The sequence below is a fragment of the Triturus cristatus genome, chromosome 4_1 (assembly GCF_964204655.1).
Source record: "Triturus cristatus chromosome 4_1, aTriCri1.1, whole genome shotgun sequence".
In the NCBI taxonomy this organism is placed as follows: domain Eukaryota; kingdom Metazoa; phylum Chordata; class Amphibia; order Caudata; family Salamandridae; genus Triturus; species Triturus cristatus.
In genome coordinates, this window is record NC_140585.1 from 423,851,856 (window position 1) to 423,875,785 (window position 23,930).

The 23,930-nt window shown below is 40.1% G+C and overlaps 1 protein-coding gene across 2 annotated transcripts in view; it reads right to left on the minus strand.

Annotated features, from left to right (window-relative positions):
* CRY1 (cryptochrome circadian regulator 1) overlaps positions 1 to 23,930 on the minus strand; it is a 130,060-nt gene that overhangs the window by 48,864 nt on the left and 57,266 nt on the right. For both annotated transcript variants that reach the window (XM_085652551.1, XM_085652552.1), the window contains exons 4-10: positions 23,384 to 23,568; positions 21,848 to 21,936; positions 19,073 to 19,213; positions 18,668 to 18,979; positions 15,799 to 15,950; positions 14,952 to 15,154; positions 11,229 to 11,330 (exon numbers count right to left, since the gene is read on the minus strand). In XM_085652551.1, the coding sequence (XP_085508677.1) occupies positions 11,229 to 11,330; positions 14,952 to 15,154; positions 15,799 to 15,950; positions 18,668 to 18,979; positions 19,073 to 19,213; positions 21,848 to 21,936; positions 23,384 to 23,568 (1,184 nt within the window). The remainder of the gene's footprint in view (positions 1 to 11,228; positions 11,331 to 14,951; positions 15,155 to 15,798; positions 15,951 to 18,667; positions 18,980 to 19,072; positions 19,214 to 21,847; positions 21,937 to 23,383; positions 23,569 to 23,930) is intronic.

The following is a 23,930-nucleotide window of genomic DNA, read 5'->3' on the forward strand; positions in this document are numbered from 1 at the left end:
TTGATACAGATTATATATTGCATAACCACAGCAGAGAAGCATTCATCAAACAAACACATAAATGATGAAATATTTAATTCACAAACAAATATAACAAAACACTAAATTTTATTTTATTGGGAAGGTTGGAGCTTTTCTAAATTCTTTTGAGGCCACACAGTGTCCATTCTATATTCTGCTAGATGCATTTATACTACTCCCACTAATTTCTAGAACATTTCAAAAGTTTCCATATTACATTTTGCTTTGTAATTTATATACACTTTACTAATCTGTTAATATTACTATATTTTCTAAGCCATCAAGGACACCATGAGTAGGCTTTGCAGACCCCAGGGGTCCCAGGACCACAGGTTAAGAACCGCTGGATTAATGTTATTTGCATATAGAATATAAATGTAACTGTATATCAACTCTAAGAACGCATCAGGGTTCATTAACTCAATAGAATGTGACATGCAGAGATTGCCAAAATCTATATGAAGTACAATGTTGAAAGTTAAATACAAGAGTCAGTACAGTAGCAATACTAAAAAACGTATCTTGCCTTCAGACCTCAACGCTCCTGCAGTGCAGATCAAGCCCAGCCGTGCAACCAAGGAGCACGGCTGGGCTTGCTCTCTTGTCCCACTACCATTCCCCGGGGTCTACTTTGAACTTACATTTTGTCCGTGTATGTCTGCAGTGGGTTTGGAGAAGTGTAGCAACACACATCGCTCCGGCTGATTTGGACTGAAAGGCTAGTGAATCTGGGCAGTGTGTTACCACCAAACATTGCTCCTCGTTGAGGGTCCATTGTCTTAGTATACTGTCCCAATTTCGGGAAATTATCTATGGAAAATCATTGAAATGGCACGTTTTCCTTTACATGTGGAACCCATAACAAAGTCTACATTGATGATGAGACCCAATATATAGACATTCCTCTTACCAGGCCTGTCTACAGGGGCAGGGATTAATTCATGCAAGAGTCACAAAAACTAGCATAGTTTGCTCCAGAAATAATGCTATATAGCTCTTTAAAATACTAGATGTCTAAAGCAGGCAGTAAAGATGTATACCTTTTATTCTGCTCCTATTTTCAAGATCCACCTAGTCTCTATTTGAAATTCCATGTCTTGCCCTCACATTGCATTCACGCTGGGAGATATCCAAGCCTCTTGATTTTCTTCTCATTGTCATGTATTGTATTGCCAACTTTGCTCTCTATTATACATAGTTTGCTGGTGATGGATTTCATAAAGAGCTTTAGAGATAGCTGCAAAGTCCTGTGGAACTAGCACCAATCACAGCACTGTTATGATCTCCCAATGAGAGAGCGCTAATGATGAGAAGCCTGGACACATGATCCGCCTGTTGTCCCTTTGTTGCTCCTGTAAGGTGTCACTTCATATGTAGGAGCAAACCGTATGATCATTCCAATATAGAAAAGGGGAGCAAAAGGAGACCCAATATCCTACAGACCCAGTAGTCTAATCGATATAGCCTGCAAAATCTATTCAAGGTTGATGCGCAACACTTTGGAAGACTGGATCAAGCAAGAGAACAACCTAGACAATAAAACGTGGTTTCAGAGGCAATCTCTCTACATTGGATCCTATGTTCAATTTCACACACCTCATTTTCAAGTACAGCACATTAACAACAATCCCTCTGTACGTAGCCTTCCTTGACTTCATCGCTGCCTCTGTCCTGGTGGCATGGCCATAATAATAAATGAGATATATAGGCCTGGAGCTACCTCTACTGTCATTGATTAGGATACTCTATTCAGGTAAAACAGCACAAGTTAGGCTAAACCAGAAAAGCCTCCTTATCCTGAAAATTAAAACAGTAAATGGAATGAAAGAGAATTGCCTCTTAGGCATGCTACTTTTCTCCGCATACAGTAATGCTTGCATAAAAAAATGTTACAAGCGACACCAAATGTTCCATCAATTGCAACTTTCCAGTCCCTGCCCTATTATATGCAGACAACTGCATCCTGATCGCAAGAACACCTAGAGGCCGCAAAGCCAAACTTTGTGCAATGACTCAATACTGCAAATGAACAGCCTGAAAAACACACATCTAAAACAAAAATCATGTATTTCCGAAAAAGAAGAAAGTAGGCCATAGTTTTCTATAAAGTCATCACATTTACATACATAGGTCTAGCAATCTTAAACAACCCTCTATGGGACCAAAAGGATGATCGAGAAATCAGAACCTTCTACAATGCGGTCCTAAGGATGGTCAAGGTGCTCGGTCAATGCTTCTTCATAAACATAGACAAGGTTGTCATGGCAAATGTGGGGAGACAAATTGCGCATGGATCCAAAATCTGGAGCCTGGACAAAAGAGTACCCAAAGTTGGATGCCAGAAAAGAAGATCCGGAAAAAGCTTCTGTTTCTACCTCGTGTATTCCGCACTGCGGCCCTCGAGGCTGGGGTCTGCTACAGCTCGATTCAAAGCAGATGCCACATGGCTTCTGTTAATTATGGACTGAAGAGACTAAGACCTCAAGATACAAACCTGATAAAGAAAGCATAGAAAGAGCACTTCTCACTCAGCCAGAACTCTCCCCTCCCCAGAAGTAACCTGCCTTGGAAGAGCGCTGTCACTCTCCGAAGCTCACTTCTATTCAGAGAATGAAGCAAACCACTTGACAAAGGAGGCTGCCCTTGCTTTCCCGGAGTGGCACCCTTCCCCCTGAGTAGAAGAAAGGAATATTCCTCCCCAAACTGCTTATTGTGATGAAGTGGAAGACCTAACTCTTACTTTACTAAAATGTCCCCTCAACCACAACGATATCAAGAAGCACACCACCGGCCACACTCTGGAAAAAGAACACTCGGACTCTGATAAAGACTGCTTACATACCTGGCAAGAAGCTCCAACCTCAAGAAAAAGCACAATGTGCAGAAAAGCAAGAACTGAATATCTGGTGGCCCAGTTAGACCACAACCCCTCCCAAGGAGTACAACTTACGAACTCAACTGGAACTCAGATACTCCCGAGGACCACCACCCATTTAGTTGGCACCATCACTGAAAGTCAGTGTTCATGGTCTCAGACTGACCGGAGGCTAAGCAGCGGGCAGTGATGTTGATGGACTATCTCCATGCTGCACATTATGTGCACCTGAAGACAAATCAGAAATTGTATCTTTCTATATTTTTAATATTAATCCCCTCTTTCTTGAGTGGTTGGCACGACGTGCCGAAAGCAGCAATACACTAATCTAATCTAATCTAATGCAAGCGAGTGAGCACAAATGATGAGAACTGCGGACACAGCAGCCGCCTCCACCTCTTGTCCTTTTGTTGCTTCTTGAGGTGTCTCCCCATAACTAAGGCAGCTGTATGCAGGGTCTTTCTCATCACTGTTTGCTGCCACTGTTGTCTAATTGTTGAAAGATGGACAACTAGCCAGACAAAAGTAATTCCAAAGTTGTTCAGTGCACAAAATATTCTTTGTTAGCAGCATCCTCGGGGGCTAGGACTTGTCTATAGTGTAGCAAAATTCATTCTAATGGCCCCAGCACACTTCTGCACGTTTTCTGTCAATTATTTCCCATCTCTTTACATGATCTTCTCAGCAGTCAGCTTTTAAGATAAACTTCTCCCAGCAGGCACACACTCCAGCAAAATGCAGATGTAAATATTCTTCGGGGTCAGGTAAGTAGACTAGCTTCCTCAGTTCTGGAATCGGGTTCTTGAAGCAAAGATTCCATTCAAAATGAAGAAATATGTTCCTATAATTCCTCAGACAGGTATCAGGCAGCCTTTTGGTATCAGGCAGCCTTTTATCCATGACAGTTCTGCAGTGCCTGTGGGCTAACCAATGGGGCCTAAAAAGAGGAACTAGAATGGCAGTGATTGATGACTTAAGCTAGATCCTTAAACTCTCCCTTTTGACTCCATTAACTAACAGGTACAACAGACTTGAAAGAAATGACCACACAATCTGGGCGTACTATACTGGGATACGCCGCACTTTCTGGCGGCACTATACTGGGATACGCCGCACTTTCTGGCGGCACTATACTGGGATATGTCATACAGAAGACAGCTAGACTGAAGCCGTCATCCTCTTTAAAGAGACAAGGTAACAGTAGAGCTATTCATTCACAAATGTCTGGGCAATAAGCACAGGTATGTCCCATTCTTCCTTCAAATGCACTGCGTGTGCTCCCTTTGAAGATGAGCATGGCAGGAGGCTTAGGCTCGGTGGGTAAAATGTATACAAGGGAATACATTTTCAGTCACAAGAGCTAGTTTCATGATGCAAACAAGATTCCTTATCTCCTGAGTAACGAAAGTAGAAAGAAAGCGCTTATAAAAATAATGTTTCTATGGTACTTGACTCCCATTCGGCTAGCACAACCTCATGGGCACGGACATGTGCTGGAGGGCTTGTGAAACCCAAGGGATGCACCTACATTTTGGTGGGAATGCCAGCACCGTCTGAAGCTTTTGAGAGGGGATGTTGGCCCAGATCCGGAATTTCTCAGGAACCGGTCTGGGTATGGACCCCACGACTGTCGCTCTGGGGGTAGTGGACGATGAGGGTCTCTTTCCACTTAGCTCAGCAATAGGGAAACTTATCTCCTAATTCTTACTTGCAGCTCGGCTGACTGACACACAGACATGGATGGGCCCACAGACTCCCGGTGTGACCATCTGGTGGAATAAAGTGTGGAGTCTATGCAAAGGAAAGACTCACAGCCACTGTTGACATCTCACTGTCACAGTTTGAGAACATTTGGTCACCCTTTCTCACCTTCCTAAAGCGGCAAAACATCATACACAAACCGAGGCATGAGGGAATGGGACGTGGTACCCCCTTTGGAGGAGAGGGGCACGGATGAGATGGGAGGTGCTCTGTAGCTATCACTAGTTTTAGGCTTCTATGAGCGTTCGTCGCTCAAGATGACGGGGTGCGGGGGGAGTTGGGATACATCACGGAAGGTACAAGAAAAATGTATTGATATGTGGATCCCAGATCTCTGTACTGGGGTGAATGTATGACATTGTTCTGCATTCTGTCCATCAACTGTTGTTTTTGCAATTGATATGTGGATCCCCCCCGGGATATAAGGCTTCATTTTTGGGATAAGTATAATTGCTTTTGTTAATAATGCGGCATGAGGAGTGATATTATTTTTAAGGGTGTGACCTCCTGGTTGTATAATTTTGAGATTTATTGTACTTCATTGAAGACATCTACGTCCTATGGCCTTTCAGGCATTTGTTGCAACATGAGAGAGACGAAGAATCACATTTATTCCTTATAATGTAAACCCAGCTTATCTGACCTTTACAATTTCCCATCACACTCTTTTCTTATTGATAACCAAAAACACAAGGATATCTCATTTGATCGTGGTGAGACTCAAGCTTGTAAAAATAATACTTTTTAGATCTGGCATTAGCCAAGACCTTTTAATTTACTAAAATATACATAATACACTAACATATAGTGGCTGTCAGCAACCTCTCTTTATCAATTGGTCTGTTGTAGTGTCATTCACTTTTTTTTCTCCGCCTACTACAGCATAAGTAATTAACTTAACTTTGAGTGACTGCATTTCGCTCTCTCTCTCTGAGACCATCCACACACAAGCTAGCTCCCTTCAGTGCCAGTGTTTTTGTTTTTAAGTTGTAGTTACATTAGTGTTGCCTTTTTGTTTAGAGGCACAGATGATAGGAGGATGGTTCTGAGGCTCATTCCATCTTTAAAGGGTCGCATCTACTGCCAATGCTGTTGTAAATTCCAGTCGGGCTGTTTTTCTTTTCTTACTGCTTCTATTTCATAACATACCAGATCAGACTGTGTCCGTTTGAAACTGTTCTGTATTAAGTTATCTTATTTTTTTTCTTGTTTTCTCTCTTTCTTTCTAACTTTCTTTCTTTATTTCTTTCTTGCTCTTCTTTCCTTCTCTCGTTCTTGTTTCTATTTTCCAAGTTCTTTCCTTCTTTCCTTTTTACTTTCTTTCCTCATCCTTTTCCCATGTGTATTAATATTGACTTCTACTGAAGCATGCGGTAGGCAGATACATATATCTACTTTTGGCATAATACACCGATAGTCACCCGCCTGAATCGTATCTATCGACAAGTATGGTTGGCTCTAAAACCACAAAGCAAGCAAGCTCTTACATTTTTAAGGAGACTTAAAAAAAAATATGTTCTAATTCTTTCCACTAGGTGGTGCTGTTCTGCAATTTTCAATAGGCAAGTGAACTACACTAGAACTCAAGAGTTGGCAGGTTTTTTCATTCAAAGTTGTTAAAATTCAAAACAATGTACATACGTTTAGATGCATAATGTAATTTATTCTGTACTTCTTTTCAATTATTTGCCAATGAACGTTCAAGTGGTACATGCTTAGCGTAAAAACCCATTTAGATGCATAATGTAATTTATTCTGTACTCCTTTTCAATTATTTGCCAATGGACGTTCAAGTGGTACAAGCTTAGCGTAAAAACCCACACATTAATAGTTTGATAAAATCACATGCCATAGAAATGGGAGTAGGGGCCACTGCGAACAGTAGGTTCATGACACGTAGGGGGTAAATAAGAGACACGCATAAAGTTAGAATGAGTGACAGGGGAGTCAGACGAGAGGAAAAGATGAGAGGTATTTATTTTATTTATTTATTACATATGGGAATAGGATGAACTTTGGAAGTTATAATAGTCGATGATTAAACCAAATCTTGCAGAAAGTGAAAAACAATTTGCCAACAAAAGAAGTTTACAGAAAGTGTCAAGATGGCGCTCATGGAACACAACTGGACTAATGTAAGATGCTGGTACGTTCAATCTATACAGTGTGGCCCTGAACACAGAGCATGTCAAATACGAAGAAAATAATTCATGGTAAAGGTGGAGTTTGAAAGCCCACACTATGAAGAAGAGCCATATTGCACCATTGTTCCGGTTGGTGACCTACATTTGTTCCGGCGTCACTAACTGTACTTTTTAACCGAGTAAACAGGGCGTGGGCTAAGCTCAAATATTCCTATGGCCTGATTACCTTACGAGGCCCAGGGTACACTTAAGGACAGCAGACGCAGCGTCATAAACAGAGAGGACATGTTCTGTGGGCAGCACTTCAATACTAATACACCAGATTTCCCCGAAGGGTTTGGCAAGATGCCTTGCTGCGAAATTCCACTTGGCCCAATATTAATTTCTGCCTGAATGCTGATCTGAGACCCAGCAGGATGGTTCTCTCCAGCACCAATCTGAGTCCCTACAGAGGGCAAATAGTATTCTGCATTGAAAAATAACACTGTCATGTCCTTTAGGCTAGTCCTGTCATGTGTGCCCCCTTTTTACATGCATTGTCCTATCCACACGGAAATACCTGTTCTGAAAAGGTGACCTTTTACCTAGTAGTTTGCTCCTGTCTCTTCGACACCATGCTCTTAGTATTTTATCATAATCCCTGTACTAATGCACATAAACATGTCCCCAGGCAAAGCATAATTATTCTGTATAAGGGTCACCACTTTTTTCATCCTTAGCCAACAGGCCCGCTGTGCATGATCAAATTGTTTAGAAAAACATTTATGATTGTTTTCAAAACATTTATGATTGTTTTCAAAACATATCGATTCTAGAAGAAACCCTGGCGTGACCGCTCTAGTATATAAGACCCTTATCACCCCTGGATATTAGAGTAGAATTCCTTTCACACTGACACGGGGTCCTGCATGCTGAATCTTCGACATGCAGTGTTCTGACATCCCTTGTGGGGTGTCATCGTCGGAGCAGAGACGGGCTGCTTCCTTCTCTACCATCAGGTGAGGGAGTTGGTTCTTCCCTAGGGGATTCTTGGCTAAATACATATATATCTATACACATAAACATGCTTCCCCTACATATCTAGGCTAGGTACATTAGGCAAATTACATAGAGCACGCAGTATAAGAGTATGCAAGTGCTACTGTCTTATCTGAACTATATATGTTAATCTTCTTAGCACAATGGTGGAAATGTATCTACTGTTTACTATATTGGTACTTGCGATTTCTTTCATATGCTCTGTCTCCTGATTGTTGCAGCAAATATGTTTAACACAAGACTGACACTAGACCAATAAATACTTATTGAAACATCCTAACCACCATCCTGTGAATTTTCAGAGATTAAGCAAGCACGAGTGACTGAGCAAAAAGTACTGTACTGTTTGCCACGATCCCTGAAGAATCAGAGTTGTGATATTCAGTGGTTGCCAGAAACTACCTACACCACTGTAAGATACAGGGGAGTGGTAGTGGCACTGTTGAGCTTGCTGGTCTAACTGCTGACGTATCCTGTGGGGGTGTCCGGAATCGGTTTGGACACCAAGCCCTCAGTTTGGGTTATCCAAAACACGCAGGTCCTAGGGATTCCCAGGAACTACGCGACAACAAAAAAAATCTATATTTCAAGCACTACAAAACACTGATTACTCACACCGTCTGAAAACAGATGTGAAATGCACAGCAGTCTCCTTAGGTCAGTCCTGTCTTTCTGTGTGAGGAGTTCTCTTTGGCATGAATTCCCAATGAAACTGTAACAGTTCAGGTACCCGAAAAGGCCATTATGTTTCTTTGCTGCAAGTGTAGCTCGCCTGCTTTGTTGATCCGTGAGCAGGCATGCTATGACTGGGTGTGGAGAATCCGTCCTGGTTTGGTATCTTGAGAAGATCATGTATGCTCTTTGAAACTCCAGTGGTGGAGAGAAAGTTCGACTGAACAACTGAGGTAAGAAGCATTTTAAAAAGCAAACCATATTGCTCTGCTCTTCCTTCGCAGGGACACCGGATTATCATTTAGTTTCAATATCTTCGATCATTCAAATCTATGTTTCTCCTACGCAGGGTACACATTTCTTGACCCCAATAATGCATCAGAATCATTTGCTCCACTAGATCCTGGACAGAAATTAGACATCAGTCTATTAGGGCCAATCGAGACTTGAAAGAGGCAATATCAGTATGTATGCGTTTATTATCAGACACCATGGAAGCGTGTATTTCTGTATCCCTCATAGCTGTTTTAATGGAGGAGTGATCTTTTATGAGTATATCCATCACAGAGTTCTTTATAGAGGAGGTTTCAAAGTGTACTGCTGTCTTCTTCGGAATTATCAGACAGGGCTCTGCAAAGAGGAGCTGTCCCCGAAATTTTGACACACTTAAAATAGGGTTATTTCAACCAAACATGGGGGGTTATACTAAGAGTGCGTTCGATGTAAAATATAGGTCTGAGAATACATATGGATTCCGACAAAAGCACACACAGGACAGGGGTGGCTTTGTATGCTTCCAATGTTAAGGAAATAGACACAATTTACCTGTGTGAATAATGAGAATCTGAAATATCATACCTGCCTTAATGCAGCATTATCATATAGTCAAAAAAAGTTATACAGGAGGATTGTAAAATCTTCCTTATGCTGTCTGCAACGGGTCCAGCTTGTACACTACCAAGTCACAGGCCTTCTGCCAGGTCTACTTCCCACTGCCAGCCCTGCACAGCGCCAATACTTTGCCAACGGTGACATAAAAAATAGCGTACAGTGGAAACTAGAATTGTTTAATGTCCACGCCGCTTAGCCCTTCATATTCCCGGGACAGAGCCATACAAAAAGCCACTGGGGTACATTGAACAGAGCCCCACAATACAACATGACCACCGCATTATAGCCGAAGTGGGTTCATAGACCAGATCCCTGTATGCCAAAGGAGGTTTGAGGGGTTAAAGCCATCAGCCGCAACAAAGGTTAGGTATGGGTTTAATAGCATGTATTGGTTCCGTAGTCTCTGTACAATGCCTGCCGCTCGTAGAGATATCAGTGAAGAAAGATGACTTCCATCCCTTCAGATCACAGTGATCGAAGTCTGGTCACAGAAGCCGAGTGGAATTTGCTTGTAATAGGATCATGCTGGCAATGAGATGCTGTACCTTGGGTCACCCAAGAGAGGATGGAGCTGGTGCCTCCTTCCTCACGTTCTCCAAGTGAGTAACTTTCATTGATCGCATCTAATTGAATATCTCTGTATTCCTTATTTGTTCTGATATTACGGCCACGATGGTAATTAAACACCATTAGAACAAGGCAGCTCAGAGTTCTAGGCAGAGTCAGCCATCTTTAAGGTGGTCAAATCCCCGCCTTGTAGCACCAACATCCTGATTTTGGGGCAGCAAACCTAGATGGGCTCTTGTGTAATGTGGCACTACATCTATGACACGTTCATTGCATCTACTAAGTGAAGACAGCGGGCTCTATTTAAGGACAGAATCAAAAACATGGAGTTCAAAAGTGTTACAAGTCTGAAAGAGGGAGGGGTAAGTATACTAACTCTTTACAAGAAGAAAGAATACATCCATGATATTAAACCCAGGTAATACCTAGGTCTCCAATATGGGAACAAGTACGGGTTTGTGCTCTTAACCATGGTGCAAAATATCCTTAAATGTGTTCTTAAATATTATGCATTTTTAATATGATTTGAAATTTTCATCTAGAGGCCTTACACTGACCCATCATGCATTTCTACTTCTACTTTTGAAATTAAATACAAATAAATAAATCATGAAAAAGTTTAAAGACATTTTGGATTGTTCGATAGTTAAACGGAGCAATAATTGAACTTTATTGACAAAATCATGAGGCTCCTTCATGAAGATGATGATGAAAAAAGCAAGTCAATGGTATGAAGGTATGGTAAACAAGAACAGCTGCACAGCTGAACAAAAAAGGCATCCTTGATGAAGAAAAAAATATTTTTGAAAATAAAAATATAATTGTCCTCCGGCCATGAGAGTCATCTCCCATGGCCAGGGGCATTATTTCTCTTTTACTGTCCCTTACCGCCAGGGTTTGCCTGGCGGTGTGGACAGTAACAAAAATCTGGTATATATCTACCCATCCTAATTGGGCAGATGGACATATGGCCAACTCTGCAACAGGCCTTACTCTGTCAGAGAAATTTGAAGTAGTCACCATCACAGCCAAACATATGGTCCGCCTGCTTCTAAATTGGGCAGGCGGAACACTATGTTGGCGGGGAGGGAACTCTGTCAGCATTAGGACTGAGTTCCCCCTCTGCCAACATATAAATAAGGCCCAAAGGCACTAATCCAGAAAATACATACAATAAATTATTCTTGACAAGCTCTTTTCTAGTCTTGGAGAACTCTAATAATGACGGTAACTTGAAAGAAAGGGGATCTTCTCTTTACCTCCAGCACTGGTAGAACCAGGGATGCTTTCGCCAGGTGAGAAACTCATGAGGCCCCCATTGCCGTTCCCATTAGGAGTCGATGGTACAGATGCAAGCAGGCCTGGAAGTATAATGGAAATACTATTGTAAGAAAAGCATATATAATTTACACTGCCACAAATATAAGCTACAGTGAAGGGAGTCTACCTGTTTTAGGTGAAAACTGTTGATTATCATGGAATGTTCGATCCCCAGGAATTCCACAATTCTTTATTTTCTGCACAATGACAGCTATGCCCCCTTCCCAAAAATCTACCATCTAGTATATAGTTTGCATATTTTCTTCAAAAAATGTTAATGTCAAACGGATCAAAGATTCCCAAGGAGGCTGCACCGTGAGCAGAACATAGATTTACAAAAGTGAAAAAGGTCAAATTGTATACACCAAGCAGTAAGGGTCTCATTACAATTTTCCCACTAATCACAATTCAGGTTCAAATGGGAGGTCCTGCCTGAATCGAAAAATAACAGGAGCAGCGATACCATACCCTGTATGATTTTCGTCAGGCATAAACAAAACACATTCTGAGCATGTGTGTCTCAGAAGAATGAGTAAACAGATGGTATTGATGCATTATCTCAGAGATGCAGAAAAAAAGATTGTTGAGGTCATAGAGAATTTGATAAATATATTTACCGGATGATCAAATACGTTTTGGGATTGCACAAGTCTTCTAATAAGCCCCTGAAAAGATAACCTATCTGCCCTGTTGGTGTAAACTATCTGGTGACTTGATAAAGGCAACTGTCTGCTGCAGACAACAAACACCCTACAAATTTCAATGTAATTCAAATATGTTGAAAAGAATGATTGAGTCATATAATGCTTCACTTCATTTTGTAGACAACTACAGGTTTAAATGACAGCTTCTCAAGAATCCCAGAACATTTTACATCGCTTTACATGGCCTGAAGCTTGAATTTTAACGTGGCTCCTAATGAGAGACTTACACAGAGTCATATGCATTGCAGTACTGTTTAATGTTCTAAAGAGGCACTTACAGGTGCCTTTGCTGTGATGGGGCACATTGTTAGTTACAGAAAATGTGCACAGGTAAGATTATTTTTATGCTAAGTGCAACATGGTATTTGTATACAAACTATTTTATCACTATGGTATAGCACAGAGCCTTGTGTTAGAAGATTGGTGCTCCTTTGCTTCTATAAAAGTCAAAATCAGCGAGATATGGGTAATAATCTTTTGAATGGAATCTGCTGAATGTGTACAGATTCCTTCCTTAAGCCTATTTTTTTATTAGTTTTGGGATATTTTGCATTGCAATAACAGCAATTGCATTAGATGCTGCACCATTTGCATCGCTTTGCCACACAATCTGCCTTTCCAGGCTGCATGACCATCACTAGGTGGTCCTCCATAGCCACATAACTCCAGTAGCCTGGGACATTTTCTAGTGAAGCATATCACAAATGAGCCATATGTTTAGTGGACTTCTGAAAGCTAAAGGCCTGATGTTGCTTCATTCATTGAGCTACTTACTTAAATATTATTTCTAATTATGTACTCTGTTCCTTTGGTATTCAGAAGTTTAACAAGAATTGGAAAGGTAGTCAACTAAAAATGTCAGGGTTGAATTGAATGACTTGTGCAGAGCAATTCACAATTTGTGCTTTAAGTGTCTATGTTAGATTACATGGTTAGGGAGGGATAACAAGTGACAGAAAGAGATGAGGGAAGACTTGTTGGGTATACAATTCATTTTTATTCACAGAAGAGAGTGAGAGAAGCAGCACAGTTGCACTCTCCCAAGAATTATGTTATCACTTAAAGCAACTGCTGTTGTTACTGTTATACCGCAGGTACACAGTACTCTAAAAAGAGTTGTTTACCAGTTGATCCTACAACAGACTGGTATGTCCTGTAACCTCTTTATATACTGGAGTATCCACAGATATTGGAGAAGACGCCTCACTCACTAAATAGTGACATGCTTCATCATAGGCGTCTTTCCACACCTAGGTAAGATGATACTACCTAGGCGGACTCAACCAAAGGTGTTCTGGGAGTTCTTATATAAAGTTTTCCTGGTTAAGCAGGGAACCAGATAGGTGATAAATATAAAAATACCTCCAGGTATACCCAAAATTTCTATGTTTTATTCATTGGGTACCTGTGGTATAAGATAAAACCGTGAAATTGTGTTTTTTGTTTTTTAAATAAATGTTTCAAGTATACCCTCTAAACTGCCAATATGTTTCGGCCCTCAATAAGAGCCGGTCCGGGTCTAGGGCCTCCTTCAGGGCTAGAATGTCTACTCTTAAAAGTCCCTGCTAACTGTTAGGCAATAATTAATGTGCATAACATGAATGAGGCCTATTGCACTCACCTATATATCTTATTTGTTTCAGTAGTAATTCTACTGTGTGATGCTATTAAGCACCATGTGGGTCTCTTGTGTTAAGGTGCCCTCTTGTAGTCACACATTCGTCAAAGATAAGGCACCGTGGTAAACCTAGTCGGTACACACCACCAGCCGCTGGATAAATTGCATAGAATTTAAAAAACAAGCAGCTGGAGTATTCCTAAAATAGAACTAAAATGAAAGTGTAAATCAAGATTTGAAATCTCTCCATTGACCTTCAAAGGCACAGAGAATCAAACTGAAGCCACTGTGATTCCTATTGAAAGCATATCAGGACCTGGAGTGTAAGCGTGAGCAACCCTCGGAACTGATGCTCACATTAGTACACACCCAGCCTCTTGGATCCAGCAGGTCTAGAGATGTACAGCATAGAACAGTTCAAATCAAAACACACATTCAAGTCCATCAAGATACACAGGAGTATATTTTGGAATTTGTTAGCCACCCAGCTGCAAGCCTCAACCAGCCTGGCCTCATTCAATAAGGTCTTTAATACTTCATTCTTCAGGGAAGCCTTTCCCAAATGACTTCTTTGTATCCATACCAATCCCACTCTTCACCCTGCAGAGCTTCATGGGCTTGGCACGCATAAAACAATGGATCCAACATCCACATCCCCTTCTCCTGATCTTGAAGATGCCATGCTGCATTAAAAACAACAGATGGCCGATTCAGTATTAGAAACTGTCCTGAAAGTGTTGGGTGAAGTCTATGTGAAAGTACTCTAATAAATTTGGGATATTTGCTAACTTTAGTCCTGCACAATGCAGAAACTGGCTCAGTGCCCTTAGTTTTGCAAGATTTGTCGGAGACGAATCCTCCAATGCAACATTATTGTGCATCTTGAACAGTTTATTCTTGAGAGTAAATATTCATCTACACCACCTTATGAAAACTATCCAGGAGCAAGGAGAGATTATAATAAATGTGAATAAGGTATATGTTGGAAATTACTTCTCCTAATTGATCAACTTAAAACTTCTATACTCCGAAGTGAGCACGTGGTGAACAACGTCAGAGAAGTGAACAAAATAATTAGTCTGCAGGCAAACAGATTTTCAAGACAGTTTTCCCAACATAAACAACTATTATCAGTTCCGAATGCAATGAAAAGAGAAAAAGCATAATGATCAGCACATAGCAAATATGAAGACCACAGCAAGTAGGACATTCTTAAGTAGTGCTGCACTGTTTATATCGTTCTCTACCCACTATGATGCAGCCAACTACAATATTTTGTAAACATCATCTCAATAATGCCGGTCTGCGCAACATATGACATATTTTCTTCCACGTCATACCTAGCCCTCTGTAGCGTGACAGCTGCTGGTAGATTTGCTTCATTCTTTCAATATTCAGGCGGCTGGCTTCTGCATGGTTCACCATTGGTTTAGGGTAATTTACCCCAATAACACATTTTGCAGCTTTCTGGACACTTTCAGGTGCATTCCACGGATCATAAATGTATTTTGCAGGAAATCCTCTGAGAACAGGCAAATAACGTCTAAATGGAAAAATACCATTAAATTCACATCTAGAAGTATTTTCATCTAATCATTATAACTTCACATACAGAGAAAACATATACTAGATTTCTAATGGACAAGTAGCATAGTAATAACTTGCTTTTTTCACAGTATAAGGCTCCTAGTGCCTGAAACAACATCGCAGTCAACATCCCTTCTGACTTACCTGCAGTTCAGAAAGGAAAAGAAACCCTCCAGTTCCCTGAACTCTACCTCTCTAAAGGATAGGACTCTCAACTAATGAATGTCTCGCCCCACTGTAAACAATCCCAAATGAAGTCCCAAGGAACCCCCCCCCCCCTCCCCTATGAATACAGCTCTGTTGTTCTCTAGCTAGTTTTGTTTGCTAATAGATTCACAATTTCACAGCACATGAAATACAAATTGTAACTCGGGTATTATGCTACTACTACCTTGAGTTCAACTGCCACAAGGTACAAAAATATCTATGGAAATACACTGACTACCACTGAATCCCCACTATAGGGTTTAGAGATATTTTACCATAATATCAACCCAACTAGCCCTGCCCTACAACTACATAATTTTATGTTTAAAATAGAATTGTAGCTCTACTGCTCCAATTTGCATTCCAAGCTCAAAAACATTCTGGATCAATTACCTGATGTAGTCTCCATTAGGGTCAGTCCGTCGACCAAACCCCACAGGACAGTAGCAATGAAAAAACTGCTGAAAGAAGGCGCTGCAGGAAAGCCACATCCAACTTCCAGCATTCACGCTCCAATCTGCATCAAGGAGCAGCTCTTCAAAGACCTTTGACAAACAGAACACAATCTGTTAACAACTTGTATCGACACTTCCAAAAACATTACCAGGTTATGCCAAGTTTATATTGTCGATAAAAGTGATCTTAGGCATACCTATCGCTCAAGTAATAGTTTTTAACAGTCAAAGACCATAATATATTTAGTTAGAAGATTCAGTGCAACAGAGGAACGCATTACTTCAGTAGTTGATCAGCACTGTCTATGAAACATACATTCGCTCCATACTGGCCTCCAGAGGACAAAGGCAGAAAGATCTATTGGAATCATCACCAGACTATCCAAATAAAATGTATCATTAGCCATATATCAAAGGTCTAACTTTCTTTGCTGGACATCAGGATGCAGCTCAAGGACTACTCCTGTGTCTTTTAGTAACACTCCCTTGAATTGCAAGACTTGGGATATTCCCCGTATTGACAGAATTGCTCTCCGTAGGTGCCTAGAAACTTCTATGCTCACTTATGTTACATATATAAGTTCAAAAGGACAACAGGCTGCAATTTTAAATAAGCTTTCTGATGTGATATTTGTAATTTTAAATCAGTGTGCATTCTGAACAGGAGGATACTATGTATGAAATGATTCTTTTAATTCCATTTAGGGTGATACAATAGAGTGTATCTTCCTCTATTTCCCTCTGCTATTTTTTGATTTCCTATAAGATCTTATAAACCTTTTTCTCAATATAAAGCTCTTAACGTTCTAACCTTTGTGAGCATTTTCATCTTAAAATGAGAGATTATGAAAGTATACGGGAAAATATACTACATGATTAATGTGAGAATCTGGATACACTTTTAGCAAGAAAGAAAAGTGTATCCTCAACAGTATCCTGTCCCTATGAAAAAAACAGAAAAGACTATGAATGCTAAGGGCTGGGATTTCACTAAGTGTTCTGTACCTGCAAACACCTGGCAAAGGAACTTAACGTCTGCCTCGTGGGCAGGCTCAAAGAGAAAATCTATCTGTTTTCAAAAGACTTTATTTAAGTTCCCATTGTGGACACAACGGCATACTAAAAAAAATATTCTACATACCCTCTACAGATCAAGAAGTATTGGGATGATATTAAAAAAAAGTATTTCGAATTCTTGGTAGAAGAGTCACTGGCAAGGACAATTGGCGTTTGGCAGAATAGTTCCAAAAAGTCTGTACTTTCAATGAGGAGGGTCTTGCCGACATTTACCAATTGTTTGATGTTCAGCTGTATTATTATTATATGTGCTGGGTTGCTAAAGATAAAACACAAAATTGCAGGACTTATGCTATGATATATTGCATGCATGCAATGAGCATGTAAGTCAGGGGACAAAACCATCAGAAGTATTGTGCTACATATGGGTCTAACAAGAGAAACATTTTTGACCATGCATCATGGCAATTCAGGGCCCTATTCACTGTCAATGCACTGCTGGGAAATTTTCATAGAAGAACCACCAGATGTTTAACAGAAACCTAAAATCCACTGCTTTCTGCAGGAGTTCAAAGCCTGCTGTTGACCATTAAACTGTCTTCAGTGTCTCAATCTTCATGACTAACCATGCAAAGACCCTTCAATTTCCCCTGCCTTCTTTTATGAGCTCTTTTTCTAACTACTAGATTCCCTCTCTCTTTGCTTGTGTCAGAGGCCCCTGAAGACAACAAAAGGACGCTGGAGACTCAGAATTCTATAAATTCCTCTTAACATAAAATAAGCAGTGTAAATGCTCCTGCTGTCAAATATAATCTTAAGGAATTAAAACAAGGTGGATGCAATGCTTGAATTAATCTCAGCTACTTGCAATCAGTCAGGGTGGCATCCCAATGTGTGCCACCTCTGTTTGGACCCAGTCATATGCAAATCAGTCTTGACCCTGCTCCAATGGGAACATATCAGCCTGAACTGCCATGCCCGGTCCCCACTGAATCGGAACACAAGCAACTCAGGAACAGTTTAACACTGATTGGGCTCATGATTCTCATGTAGCTTGATTGCAGTGGCAAAGTGAGCAACAGACCCACGTCTGCGTATACCCTTACCACTCGGGGCATTACATCAATCACAAAAAAGGGGATGGGAGAAATGCAGCTGGTGGAGTATATTCTTGGTTCCAGTTGGAAGGGACACCAAGCTTGGTGTACCATTCTCTGAGTAGTCAAGGGTAGGGATGTGAAACGCCTCTCTGGAAGAGTGGGGACTCCCATAGTGTTAGTAAGGAGTGAGGGAAATTCAATATTACCATAAATATGGTGAATCACATGCAAATTAGATATTCCGCATAAACACTATATTGTAAATGAAATACCAAATGTTGGATGAGTAGGTAGAACCTCGTGATAAAATATGTCGCACTCAAATATGAAAACTGAATATACGCACTTTCATTCTTGACTTTCAACCAAATTAGCAAAACACATTACAGAGAATATGATCCAATGGACAGAGCACTGAGGCTGCATAGTGAGAATAAGCAGCGCAAAACCAGAAATATTTAGGAATCCCCATGTGCATGCTGCTGTCAGATGCTTTCTGCTCTTCCGAAGATGGGCGCGAACCAGTAATTACTATTACCACAAACAACTGGTTTGACAGAAAATCACTGCTAAACAGAGGGAAGGCAATTCTGGAGAAACTTACAGGCAGTCATTAGAATACATTTTTATAAGACTTTCTTTGCAAACGTAAGAATAACATGTGCAAGAGGCATTCACAGCTTGATGTACCTTCATTCCTTCCTCCCAGCTAATCCACAAGTCACCCCTTGTCAGGAAACAAGCAACCGCATGACGCGCCAAGTGATGGATCCACCCTTCTTGGCGCAGCTGAGTCATGATAGCATCGATCCAAGGAAAGCCTGTCCTTCCTTCCGCCCACTTGGCCAGCGCCTCAGGGTTTCTATCCCAAGGGATTTGCACGCAGATCGGGTTTCCCTCCATTTTATCAAATCGGGGGTTATTTGTTGCTGCGGTGTAGAAAAACTCTCGCCACAAAAGCTGGCCATAGAGAGAAAGCGGTGGCAAGCTATTCTTTTTTACCTTTAAAATGTAGAATAACAGCATTACAAGAAGCGTTATCAACTGGAGTTTAAAAAAAAGGCTTTTCAACACAGTGCGTCAAATATATTTTACCTTTTTGTACAAATCTGTTAGTTTGAAGTAGAAAAGGCGGCATGATAAGCACCCAAATCTTAGGTAGGGACTCAGTCCTGTAGGACTTGCAAGAAGTGAATTTGCATTCATTCGAGGTCTTTCAAAGTTTGCCACCCATGCCTACAAATACAAGAACAAAGGTATTTAAATATTGGTCAATCAGACTGGCGTCCAGAGCAAGGGTGTCCAATGTAGGTTTAAAAGGGCGGGGTTAATGCCAGATTTTCATGATATGTACATTAGACAAAACATGTATACACAATGAACCTATGGTGAGCCCATTTACATAATCTGTGATCATCCTTAAACCTGGCATGGATCTGCTACAAGAGGACAAACGTTGGACACTGTTGCCCGAGACTGGTCATGTTAACAATACGTTTGTGCTTTCAGTTACTTCAGAAAATGTCTAAATTTGAACAGTGGAATTCATTGGAAGATTACCAAAAACATTTCTGGAAAGCAAGTCTAAAACGCCTGAAGCATTGCACACTACACACACCCCTTGCACAGTGAAATACTTCACAACAACTACAAAACATCAACATTTCGTATGTATGAAAAACAGCACAAACATTTCAAAGAGCCTTGCCTAGCTAGACCCCAGGGTGTTTACATTTACTGTCGTAGATCATATCTATATCTTAAATGCATACCTAAGTAACACACAGGATTAGTGGTTAACATGACAAGGAGCAAAACATTGTCATTAAAGTGAACACCTACCTAAATGACACTACATTCTAACTTATATATTTGAATTTGAATTTGTAAAGCATGTGATTACTTGTAAAGTCGTCTTGGCGCTAGAGGAAACAGCAGAATTCAGCTAAACATACTGTGAATTTAAGAAGAGAAAAGATAGATTTGTAAGGCTTTTAAAATGGAATGGTCTGATTAAAAGCAGAAAGGTTTGGCATCAAGTACAGAACATGTGTGCTCTCCCAAACAGATGTGGCGGTGCATGAACCAGTCTGGCAAAGGAGGACAGGAGGAGGCGGGTTGGAGATGAATGGGAACACTGGGATTGAAAATAGAGGACCAGTTTTGTGAAAAGCCCATCAGGCCAAGCACAAAGACTTCACAATCATTCTGTTTTAGACTGATAACCAGTGCAATGACTGAAGGTAGCGAGTAGTGTGAGTATGAAAGGGAACCTGAAAATCAGACTAACATGAGCATGTTCAATGCATTAAGGAAAGAGGATCAAGTAGAAAGGAGAACCTAAGTAGAGAGAATTACGGTAATCAAGGTGTTTAAGGATGACTGCTTGTACAACCTGTCATCAGGACGCAACAAGAAGGAAAAGTAGACTTTTTTGAGTAGCCTCATTTGACGAAAGCCTCAGATGAATAAAGAGACTTTATTGACTGAGAAGTGAGGATGTTTGTTTTTACCATTGATTAGGATGATCTCAGTTTTATCAGTACTTGCTTTCAAAAAATTATTATTCATGCATGGGAAAACATTAATTGTTTGCGTGCTAATAGGGATTGATTATCAAGCTTTAACAACATTTGTGCAGCGTTTGCACAGCACCTCACACTGAAACCAAAGCAGGTGATGAGTTGAGCAAGGGCGACAAAGAGTGCAGAAAAAGTGGAGAAGTTGTTGCATTACGTTTGTGACTGTTCAAAGAAGGTGGAAGAGAACTCTGAATTAGAGATAGACTGAACAATTTTAAACAGCTCCTAGCTGCAGGTACTTGACATGCAGATTTCTGGTAGCGTGATAAGAGGCACAAGTGTTACCAACAGTTTAGTGGAGTTTGGTGGGCTTAAGTAGTTGGTTGCAGCAAGATACGAAGGGCTTGAGATGGTGGTCGCAAGAGGGTTTGAAGGGAATAATGGTTTTAAGCATGCTATCAGCATCCAGTGAGGAGTTAAAGCTGGAGTCTGTTGAAGATGAAGAACCACAAAATAATGTCAGTTTAGAGACTGTGTTTGGTTGTGGAATGGGTGATGTTGGTGGTGTTTTTCTTAAATGTTTCCAAAAGGATAAAGCAGAATGGAATAACTAACTGGCTAGATGAAGACAGGGGAACTGCAATGGAACAGGACACCTGGGCTGGCTGCAAATAAGATCTAAGAGGTGGCATGCTTGAAATATGAGGCCATTAACTTCTGTACTAAGGAGAATTCATTAAAAGAGCTGTCTCTTCTCAAGCTGGCAGTTCTGTATTAAAATCTCCGGGCAGCGTGATTTGCTGATGATAATGTGGAAGGTAGTCAGTAGGCTCGCAAATTTGCTGTGCAGCTGGGTAGCATATAATATTTGTTTTTTAACTTTACTTTCTAAAATGCCACTTTCCTGTAATTAAAGATTTGAAAATGGGTATTTTATGAAGCTCTCTTACTTTGTCACATATTCACTGTTGGAGAGAAATTTTGAAAGTGCTTGGGGCTATTCATGAACTTGTCAATATTAAGAACTCAGGGCTCTTAGACTTAATCACATTTAGATTTTTTTAATGATACAACACACAAAGTAATTTGTGGATAAATGAAAAGGTGGATTCATGATGTTATGATTGTGACTGTTACTGATGTATGGTTCACTAAATCAGAATGATATCGATTGAATAACGTGCATGGGGACCATTCCTTTTCTTTACTTTTCAGTTAATAGAATTGATCTGTGTGACGTGTGAGTCCATGAGACTAATCCCCATCCTGGCTACTGCATTCTACAACTATCAAATTTCTGAATAAAACATGAAGTGATAACCAGATACTTTCTTTGAAAGATCATTACCTTTCTTTCCAAATGCCTTTCAAGGCGTGTAAGAGCTTCTGTTTCTCCTCCTGGCCAAACTGCAGATGATAAACCTTCTGTATCGAAGCCTAAATGAAGATCATATTTAAAAAAAGCAACATTATTTGTAGTTGTCAATTTCCTTTTAAATAACTTTAATATTGTACATCAACAGAAGCAACACAGAAAGAGTCCATCAGCTACAAAGAGATATTCATAAGGATCAATGCATACATCATCTCACTGAGGGTAACCTTTTCTTCCATAATATGGAAGGGTATAGGACAACCCAAACAATTACTGAGAGTAAAAGGTTATGGGTTCGCATCAGGAATTACTGTGTTTTCATGCATTTTAAAAGTTAATATTATCTTCTCATTTAACATATTTTAAACGTACACTGAAGTCAAATTGGCTTTTCCATTCATAGGTGTGATAAACATAGAAAAACCTAAACCATTTGTATAAATGGTTTTGGAAGAAAGGACATTTCCATTTTCCAGTTTGCATTTGATTGTTCACCATCTTTTTTTATGTGATAAACTACCTCACACCAAAAAGTGTGCTTTTATAAGATAAACGTGATTTGAACGTACAAACATATTACATGCAGACCCTGAGGTTTCAATGTCCAGCTTGCTAGAATGATGAGTTGTAAGTGACATTGGCAGCAAATGCAGGTAGGATCACTCTTCCCATCTCAATTAACAACAGATTATAAAATCACTCCACCTTTGCCTTCTTCAGCAAGGATTAAATTAAATAGCTTCTAATTATGTCAATAGGTCATATTAATTGATTTTATGTGAAAATTTATGACACTGAAATATCTAGACTCATCAGGTAAATCTCTGTAAAAGTTTCAAAACCTCTACAAAAAAAGATACACAATGCCAAATGAAACAAGTCACTATTTGTTAAAAACGGGTGAAGTGACCAATATTTTACGTACTCCAGAGCTTAATTTCCTTAAAAATTGAAAGATTCTCCCAGCGTGGTCCTGCAAACCTGGCTAATGTAACCCAAGAAATTCCAAAGGATTAATTCTTTAGGCAAACTATTTTTAAAAGACAGCAGTCTACCAGAGGAGAAAAGCCAGACAACATATTCACAGAAATTCCAAGATAATGTTGCACCCCTATACATCTCCAAATCAGATGTAATACCTCTACAACATATGTGGAATAAGCAGGTAGATACTGTTATTCACCTATTAGCTAATTAGTAGAACAGGGTAGAATAGAACAAAATTCACCACAGAGCAGTGAACAAGAGACAACATCCCACTCTTCCATTCTTGCTAAGTTAAACTACTGCTTTTTGGACTGGTTGGAGTTTGAGTTAGTTGATGTTCAGATGATCCTTTGCCCTGTAAACACAGGCCCTGGGCTAAGCAGGCCAAACAACATACTTCTACACAGTTTGCTTCCAGTGTTTTACAACTGGTTACATGCTAGGAAACCTTTATATGACACAATGCTTCACAGTCCAATATCACCTCTAAAGCACATGACCTACACATCTGCAGTATTATACCTAGCTCTTCCAATGATGGTACACCATATTTATCATCGTGGTCATCGGATACTGGAGTCGTACACTTTTCCATCACTTCAGGTCCAATGGTTTCCACAGGCATCTCCAGTGGTTCCATTCTGCTTATTAAAGTTTGAAATCTTTTATAGGTCATAGGTGGCTGTCCTCCATTTAATTCTATTATCCTATGAAAATAATTAATGGACGCATCAATATAGTGAAAATACATGGATAGAGTTAATTAAGGCTTACGTTTATTCATAACATTTTTACAATAATGTAATTATGTGCACGTGAAGAAGTCTCTGAATGCTTAGCAGCAGAAAAATATTCCTGTGAACAAACAAAATGACATTGGCTTAATAAACTCACATGAACAAGGGAGACATTAGTTGAAATGATTTTTAAGATTTGCAGGCATTAAATCAAAGTGTTTAATGTATTTGATAGCAAACTAGAAAGCACCAGTCAACATGATGTAGCTTAAACTGACAACTGCAAACCAACCATAAGAAAGTGATTGCAATCCTTGAGCAAGCACATTTAA